Source organism: Centruroides sculpturatus, unplaced genomic scaffold (assembly GCF_000671375.1).
Source record: "Centruroides sculpturatus isolate CEXI.00-Female unplaced genomic scaffold, Cexi_2.0 scaffold260, whole genome shotgun sequence".
In the NCBI taxonomy this organism is placed as follows: domain Eukaryota; kingdom Metazoa; phylum Arthropoda; class Arachnida; order Scorpiones; family Buthidae; genus Centruroides; species Centruroides sculpturatus.
In genome coordinates this window covers 131340-141147 of record NW_019384427.1, presented here as the reverse complement: position 1 = coordinate 141147, position 9808 = coordinate 131340, and the positions used below count along the sequence as shown (strand labels likewise).

General features: G+C 29.3%; 1 protein-coding gene across 1 annotated transcript in view; it reads right to left on the bottom strand.

Moving 5' to 3' along the window:
* Positions 1 to 7367: 7367 nt before the first annotated feature.
* LOC111619617 (dipeptidyl peptidase 3-like) overlaps positions 7368 to 9808 on the bottom strand; it is a 37726-nt gene continuing 35285 nt past the window's right edge. The window contains exons 17-18 of the mRNA XM_023361381.1: positions 9439 to 9601; positions 7368 to 7580 (exon numbers count right to left, since the gene is read on the bottom strand). Of these exons, the coding sequence (XP_023217149.1) occupies positions 7438 to 7580; positions 9439 to 9601 (306 nt within the window). The 3' untranslated portion in view covers positions 7368 to 7437. The remainder of the gene's footprint in view (positions 7581 to 9438; positions 9602 to 9808) is intronic.

Here is a 9808-nt window from a genome sequence, read left to right as displayed (position 1 = left end):
TGAATTATTTGATGAAGTTTCATGTGTAAAAAAATATGTCACAAACGAAAAGATCGACGAATGGTGACAGAATAACCAGCCCTGCCATCAAAGGTGGATTGAGATTTTTGAACATTTTACAGCAAAAGAAATTGTTTTCAAAAACATTTGTAAAATCGTAGAATTTTCTTTGTCTCCCTGGATCTAATGCCCCTGTTGAACGAATATTTGCATTGGTGAATAATATGTGGACGAATGAAAAAACTGATTTAAAAGTAAGCACATTAGAAGCATGTATTTCCATCAAATACAACTTTCAAATGAACTGTATGGAATTTTATGACTTTAAAGCATGAAACGGCACTATAAAAAAAAAATTAATTCTACTGAAAAGTATCAAAATTAATGTTATTTAAATTTTTACAATGTGTTTATGTGTAATAATTCAGATTGTTTAAAATTTTAATGTATGCATTATTGTATGCTACTATTTTCATAATAAATATTATAAACTTATGAATTTTATAAGGTATTTTTTGATTTTCTTTGATATGTCCTTTATTTTCCCCCCAAAAATATGGTCACTGTAAATATATCGCAAGATATATAATGAGGGGCTGCTGTAAATAATTTTGCAAGCTTATTTTTAAGTGAAAATATCTGATTTTGTTATACAGCACGGGTTCCCAACCTATGGGTCGCGACAGGTTTTCTGTGGGGTCGCCAACTTATGCAGTAAAGTAAAAAAAAGTTTCCACTGTAATGCAATATTTATTTTTAATGGTGTCTTAAAGTTTGAATAATTTCATATATTTTTTAAAAATTAAAATAAGCGTAATCTGGTTACGCTATTCTGGTCACAGTTGGTTGAAACATGTGTTGAGAGTTTTGAGAGGAATAAATTAAATGTTGAGAATGACATGAGGTTGGCGTTAACAAAATCTCACCCATGAATTTTGAGGCTGGTTAATAACATGCAATTTCAACTATCGCATTAAAGTAATTATTAAACATAATTTAAAATAAAATTATACTAAAAAACTAATTTCATTGTTTTTTTATTACCTTATTAAAAATGCCTTTTTTAAATGTATCGGGATCGCGGGTCACTTGGATTTTATAAAAAGGGGTCGCCACCCGAAAAAGGTTAAGAACCGTTGTTATACAGTATATGAAATATGGAATAATAATATATTTTTATTTGGAAATTCAAAATCCACAAATCCAAAAATATTTTTTGGATAAGTGACATACTTTGAATTAATTAGATTCCTGCAAAACACCATAGTTTTTATGGTTAAAATGTTTAAAATTCTTTTCTAATTAAAAATTTGTCTATTTTACTATCTGTTTAAAATTTCAAAGAAATTATGGTTAATTAAAAAAAAAAAAAAATTTGAATCATGTGTAAAGAGTCTTTAAACTGGTAAGCTGCAGAAGTTTCGAAGAGTTGGTATGCTGTTATACACATAGACAAATGCAACTTTTGTGAGAGAGATATGCTGATGCATTTTGCAACAATTGGCATTTTAGTGATTAACTCTTCCCTTTGGTCGGCTAGCAATAAAAAGACGAAAGATAAAATGAAATTTTAAAAAAAGAGCTGATTCAAAATTCTAAAAATTATTTAATATTTCCGTGACACACCAGAGAAACTCGTGACACATGGATTGGGAAACACTATATTATGGTCTACATTTTGGAATGCTTGGAGTGTTTATACAGCACACATACTGTATACATTTTGTCATATTAAATAAAACTTTTTAAATTACGTCAAAATAATAAATAAATGTCATACAATTTGTTCTTTTTGTAAATTATAAAATTTGAAGAACATTTGTTGTTAATAATTGCAAAATTTAAATAAAACATTCACTACAAAATGCATAATCTTTGACGTATTATCGCAGAGGTCACCAAACTATAGGTCAGTTCATCCGGTCCGTTGCCGCACTGTGCCACAAACGAACTAAAATATAATCATTTATACAGATATATCATAGGTTGTAGATAAACTTACTATGTAAAAAAATTTAAAATAAGTGTAAGTAAAAGTGCCAAAATTGGTCCAATCTGATTTTTGCATCTGACAGTAATATAATTTTTAAGTAAATCAGTGAAATAAAAAATTCAGCAACGTTTTGCGACTTTGGATATCAGAGCGCTTTTTGTATAAGTACTGTACTTGCAATGAAGTTTCTAAGGGAAGCGATTGCGAGCTTACTGCGCGATCGTGTTTGTGTATTGGTAAATAAATACGCTGATTGTCTTTATTTATTGTGTATTCAGTGTGCTGTACTGAACAAAATGGTTATTCGACTCGCACTCGTCATTCTCTCAGTTATTTGGCCCGCTATGAAAAAAGTTTAGTGGCCCTGTATTATCGTTAGTTTTTGAATTTCCCCTGTATTGACAGCTTTAATTTGCCCCCTAAAATAAATGTTTGTTTGTTTGTTAAGTTATGGCAACGCAACGGAAATTGGCCACTATTTAGGCGTTACAGACGTGGAGAAAACCCGGAAAACACCAAGTGGCCAGTTCGTCCGAGCTAGGCGCGAACCCACGACCGAACTCCCAGTGTTCAGGGTATAAAGACCGCTTGGCCACCCTAAAATAAATTACACTAATTTACATTATTGGAGAGGTTCACTTTTGTTTTTTAAGACGCCTTATTTATAAGCATTCAGTTTCACACTCATTCTCAGATATTTACGTTTATATTACATGATTACATATCATTTATGCTGTCTAAAACATCATTTTCAGGCACTCCACTTATTTTCAAATCAGCAAAAAGACCGCGCTTACATAAAACTAAAAAGAGTGGAGGGTGAAACGATCAATCAGAAGCACCGACAATCAACTCTTGAGAGGTTTCACGGTCGTCGCGTGCAGATTTAAATTATGCGTTCCGGCGTAGGTCCTATATTTCTACAATTAATAATCATAATCAGGAGCGCCCGTACATTAGGGCACTAATCGCCCTTTTCCTAATTCCCAAGGAGGCCCCAAACAACAGAAAATTCATGACTTCTATTCTGTAAATATTAAACAACTTACACTAAATTTCAATTGAATGTTTCTTATTGAATATATTCACTAAACACTCTAATTTCGAAAATCTACAGACGATTGTTTGACATTATACCTTTGTCGTTAAGTCAACATAAGTCAAATAAATAGTAAAAATAAAAAGGCCTAAATTATTAGATTTGTTTCCGACCGTACTTACGTGGAAAAGTGCTTGTATTTGGCTAAACTTTGGAGGATTTGATCATGTGCCAGTGACAGCCAATGGCATAATGTTTCATAGTTGGCCTCCCTCTCTCTCTACAGGNTCTAATTTCGAAAATCTACAGACGATTGTTTGACATTATACCTTTGTCGTTAAGTCAACATAAGTCAAATAAATAGTAAAAATAAAAAGGCCTAAATTATTAGATTTGTTTCCGACCATACTTACGTGGAAAAGTGCTTGTATTTGGCTAAACTTTGGAGGATTTGATCATGTGCCAGTGACAGCCAATGGCATAATGTTTCATAGTTGGCCTCCCTCTCTCTCTACAGGCTCTCTAACCTGCTTTGTACCCTGGTCCCATACAAGCGCTCAGGGGGCCCTGCATATTTTGTTTTGCTCCTCTATATCTTTATCCATAACACGTATTTGTACTGTCTTACTTTGTTCAATTATCTGTAACTCGCCCAGTTATGACTAGTGATACTAGTTTTTGTAGCTTCTTTTGGTGTGAGTTTTATTTATTTATCTATTTCTATAGTTTTTGTAATAAAGATCTCTTGATGATTGTGATTGTGATGAACTGACAGCACAACTTTAGTGATAGACCCCATTATGTTTGGGAACAGATGACCACTGTGTTAGTGTGTGGAAGATTCAGTGGTGAATGCTTCAATTCCACTTTTATTGTTGAGTGGCATAATGCCCATTGTTGGCATGCTGGTCTGGAGAGCCATCTCATATGATAATCAGTCACCCTAGTAGTGGTATGAAAGACATTGATGGCACTGTGGCACATTCACGAAATCCTGTGCTCTCATGTATTGCCTTGTTATATCGTGCATGTTGGGAAACAAACCAAATAAACAATAAATCAGATGGCCCAATGTAATCAATGTATCAATCCACGTTTTGTCTATTTTTAATCTCTGTGATAACTTGTTTATTTGAGAGTTGTATTTCATACAATGGCAATTTCAAGGTCGATGATTCAATGCTAGTAGAAATTCAAAGAAAACTGATTTTTTTAAAAATTTTTGCTAAAGTATTTTTATATTGGAAAGACAAAAAAGTACAATATATCACAAGATATATAATGAGGGGCTGCTGTAAATAATTTTGCAAGCTTATTTTTAAGTGAAAATATCTGATTTTGTTATACAGTATATGAAATATGGAATAATAATATATTTTTATTTGGAAATTCAAAATCCACAAATCCAAAAATATTTTTTGATAAGTGACATACTTTGAATTAATTAGATTCCTGCAAAACACCATAATTTTTATGGTTAAAATTTTTAAATTCTTTTCTAATTAAAAATTTGTCTATTTTACTATCTGCTTAAAATTTCAAAGAAATTATGGTTAATTTAAAAAAAAATTTGAATCATGTGTAAAGAGTCTTTAAACTGGTAAGCTGCAGAAGTTTCCAAGAGTTGGTATGCTGTTATACACATAGACAAATGCAACTTTTGTGAGAGAGATATGCTGATGCATTTTGCAACAATTGGCATTTTAGTGATTAACTCTTCCCTTTGGTCGGCTAGCAATAAAAAGACGAAAGATAAAATGAAATTTTAAAAAAAGAGCTGATTCAAAATTCTAAAAATTATTTAATATTTCCGTGACACATGGATTGGGAAACACTATATTATGGTCTACATTTTGGAATGCTTGGAGTGTTTATACAGCACACATACTGTATACATTTTGTCATATTAAATAAAACTTTTTAAATTACGTAAAAATAATAAATAAATGTCATACAATTTGTTCTTTTTGTAAATTATAAAATTTGAAGAACATTTGTTGTTAATAATTGCAAAATTTAAATAAAACATTCACTACAAAATGCATAATCTACATGTGTATACATACTGTATATATGTTTTAACTTGTAAGACATGTAACTATTTAAAAAGTTAATAGAAATAAACATAATGAAATTTTTTGACATAGTATGAAAATATTAATCAATAATACACTTTAATCAAATAAGATTTTAATTGAATTATTATAACAATAAAAATTTACAAAATTAAATATAATTCAAAGTAAATTTAGAAAAATGCTTCACATAAAAAATTATCAAATTTTAAAAAATGATACATTATTAACTATATCTAAAATGGCATTTATCTTTTTCCCATTCTTCAATTAAAATTTCTTCTAGTTGGTCATCTTTGAAACGATCAACCCATGACTGAATTAAACCAACAGGTGAGGCATCATAATTTTTCAAAATAACTGTGTCACCTGTAAAATAAATAAATGTACATTTTAAATAACGATAAATGTACTGATAAAATCAATTATAGAATCAGTCATAGTTATCACAAAAATATAACAATATCATAAATAAATCTTTTCTTATAATAAAGCCATAAATAGATAAATAAAGTAGTCTTATTATTAGAACAAATATTCAATTTTAACCATTTCTTCCATAGTGTGTAATGATTTAAAACATTGATTAGTTTATAATGTGATGCAAGCTGTCAAAGACAGAGAAATGACAACTGTCAGATGACTAATTTTGAACTGTCACTATTGCCTTCGTATGATCTAAATTTGTTAGAATTTATCTTTTGGATCAGTTCAACTAATTGAATATTAGACTTACACTAGTTTCTCAAAATTTTTTGCATTGAATATAATACTACTTTTCTATCATTGATGATGTGGTTATTTTATTTTTTGAAGTAGATTGTTAGTGAAGCTTCTATTATGTGGTTACAGAATTGTGTTCTTTCTCAAAATTTGATAAACTGATTTTGATTAAACTTTGCCATTTCCCATTAAATGTGATGAGGAATCCAAAACATAATAAAAAAATGAGGGTCTATGACTTTGCTTGAGAAACAGAGAGTCAAAGTGACAATGCCAATGCTCCCAGATGCAATTGAGCATGCTTAGCAGAATTTAGGAACCAAAAAAAAAAAAAAAAAAAAANAGTTTTGAGAGGAATAAATTAAATGTTGAGAATGACATGAGGTTGGCGTTAACAAAATCTCACCCATGAATTTTGAGGCTGGTTAATAACATGCAATTTCAACTATCGCATTAAAGTAATTATTAAACATAATTTAAAATAAAATTATACTAAAAAACTAATTTCATTGTTTTTTTATTACCTTATTAAAAATGCCTTTTTTAAATGTATCGGGATCGCGGGTCACTTGGATTTTATAAAAAGGGGTCGCCACCCGAAAAAGGTTAAGAACCGTTGTTATACAGTATATGAAATATGGAATAATAATATATTTTTATTTGGAAATTCAAAATCCACAAATCCAAAAATATTTTTTGGATAAGTGACATACTTTGAATTAATTAGATTCCTGCAAAACACCATAGTTTTTATGGTTAAAATGTTTAAAATTCTTTTCTAATTAAAAATTTGTCTATTTTACTATCTGTTTAAAATTTCAAAGAAATTATGGTTAATTAAAAAAAAAAAAAAATTTGAATCATGTGTAAAGAGTCTTTAAACTGGTAAGCTGCAGAAGTTTCGAAGAGTTGGTATGCTGTTATACACATAGACAAATGCAACTTTTGTGAGAGAGATATGCTGATGCATTTTGCAACAATTGGCATTTTAGTGATTAACTCTTCCCTTTGGTCGGCTAGCAATAAAAAGACGAAAGATAAAATGAAATTTTAAAAAAAGAGCTGATTCAAAATTCTAAAAATTATTTAATATTTCCGTGACACACCAGAGAAACTCGTGACACATGGATTGGGAAACACTATATTATGGTCTACATTTTGGAATGCTTGGAGTGTTTATACAGCACACATACTGTATACATTTTGTCATATTAAATAAAACTTTTTAAATTACGTCAAAATAATAAATAAATGTCATACAATTTGTTCTTTTTGTAAATTATAAAATTTGAAGAACATTTGTTGTTAATAATTGCAAAATTTAAATAAAACATTCACTACAAAATGCATAATCTACATGTGTATACATACTGTATATATGTTTTAACTTGTAAGACATGTAACTATTTAAAAAGTTAATAGAAATAAACATAATGAAATTTTTTGACATAGTATGAAAATATTAATCAATAATACACTTTAATCAAATAAGATTTTAATTGAATTATTATAACAATAAAAATTTACAAAATTAAATATAATTCAAAGTAAATTTAGAAAAATGCTTCACATAAAAAAATTATCAAATTTTAAAAAATGATACATTATTAACTATATCTAAAATGGCATTTATCTTTTTCCCATTCTTCAATTAAAATTTCTTCTAGTTGGTCATCTTTGAAACGATCAACCCATGACTGAATTAAACCAACAGGTGAGGCATCATAATTTTTCAAAATAACTGTGTCACCTGTAAAATAAATAAATGTACATTTTAAATAACGATAAATGTACTGATAAAATCAATTATAGAATCAGTCATAGTTATCACAAAAATATAACAATATCATAAATAAATCTTTTCTTATAATAAAGCCATAAATAGATAAATAAAGTAGTCTTATTATTAGAACAAATATTCAATTTTAACCATTTCTTCCATAGTGTGTAATGATTTAAAACATTGATTAGTTTATAATGTGATGCAAGCTGTCAAAGACAGAGAAATGACAACTGTCAGATGACTAATTTTGAACTGTCACTATTGCCTTCGTATGATCTAAATTTGTTAGAATTTATCTTTTGGATCAGTTCAACTAATTGAATATTAGACTTACACTAGTTTCTCAAAATTTTTTGCATTGAATATAATACTACTTTTCTATCATTGATAATGTGGTTATTTTATTTGTTTATACCTTTGTCGTTAAGTCAACATAAGTCAAATAAATAGTAAAAATAAAAAGGCCTAAATTATTAGATTTGTTTCCGACCGTACTTACGTGGAAAAGTGCTTGTATTTGGCTAAACTTTGGAGGATTTGATCATGTGCCAGTGACAGCCAATGGCATAATGTTTCATAGTTGGCCTCCCTCTCTCTCTACAGGCTCTCTAACCTGCTTTGTACCCTGGTCCCATACAAGCGCTCAGGGGGCCCTGCATATTTTGTTTTGCTCCTCTATATCTTTATCCATAACACGTATTTGTACTGTCTTACTTTGTTCAATTATCTGTAACTCGCCCAGTTATGACTAGTGATACTAGTTTTTGTAGCTTCTTTTGGTGTGAGTTTTATTTATTTATCTATTTCTATAGTTTTTGTAATAAAGATCTCTTGATGATTGTGATTGTGATGAACTGACAGCACAACTTTAGTGATAGACCCCATTATGTTTGGGAACAGATGACCACTGTGTTAGTGTGTGGAAGATTCAGTGGTGAATGCTTCAATTCCACTTTTATTGTTGAGTGGCATAATGCCCATTGTTGGCATGCTGGTCTGGAGAGCCATCTCATATGATAATCAGTCACCCTAGTAGTGGTATGAAAGACATTGATGGCACTGTGGCACATTCACGAAATCCTGTGCTCTCATGTATTGCCTTGTTATATCGTGCATGTTGGGAAACAAACCAAATAAACNTGGTGGGGATAATCCAAAAACAAATTAGCAATTATTTATTGTGACATCATCACAATGCTGGGTTGCAATTTTTAATTATATTTTTTATTTAATTTAAAATATATGCTCTCCACCTCAAATTAGTAGTGTATTGCCCTTATTTATCATATTTTTCTTGTTAGCAATAGAATCATGCTGGTCATCTATCTAACTCCTTTCAGGGGAAAATTTTTTAATTGAAATAATATGATTTCTAGTTTGTAACAAAAGTTTGTATATAGTTAATCGGGATCTCCTGCCTCTAAGGTTTCCATATCTGGTCTCAACTTTCATCTATCTAACTCCATTCTTGAGATTAAAGAAGGACAGACATAGACAGACAACAGTGGGAATTTACAGGTCTACAATTTTTTCAAATTGCAGCCCAATAAGATACTTTGCTCCAAGTCTCATTTTGCACTGAACATTTTACATCTTCTAAGTAAAATTTTGTTTATACTCAAAAACATTCAAAAATAAATTTTGTTTTCTAATGTGAAACTTTATTTTAATAAGTATTACTTAGTTTTATGAAGCAATAGACTAGTTCAAATAATGGTTTTCATTCATTCTTAAAAATATTTTGACATAAGGATTTGATGAAAATATGTATTATATTTTATTACAAAATAAACTATTTTAAATACAATTTAAACAAAATAAATACCTTCTAAAATAGTATTTGACTGTACAAACATCTTTCGAGGCTTTTTCCTTGCCATAACAATCTCTCTATAATTAAGAAATGGAAAAGGTCCATCTTTTGAAACAGCAGAATACTTCTCATACATTTTGGTAGCACTGTCCACATCAGCAATTGCTTTATATACCTATAATTGCAATAATATACATATTTTAAATACAGAAACAAAAAAAGTCATAAATTCAAATGTTATTAATTATGAATAAAGCCAATTACATATCAAACTGAAAATCAAGAATTCAGGAAATTTTATTTTATATATTCATTCCAATGTTTTTTTTTTTTTTTTTTTAAAAAATGGAACAAATACATTAAACAAAATTTAAAATTTTAA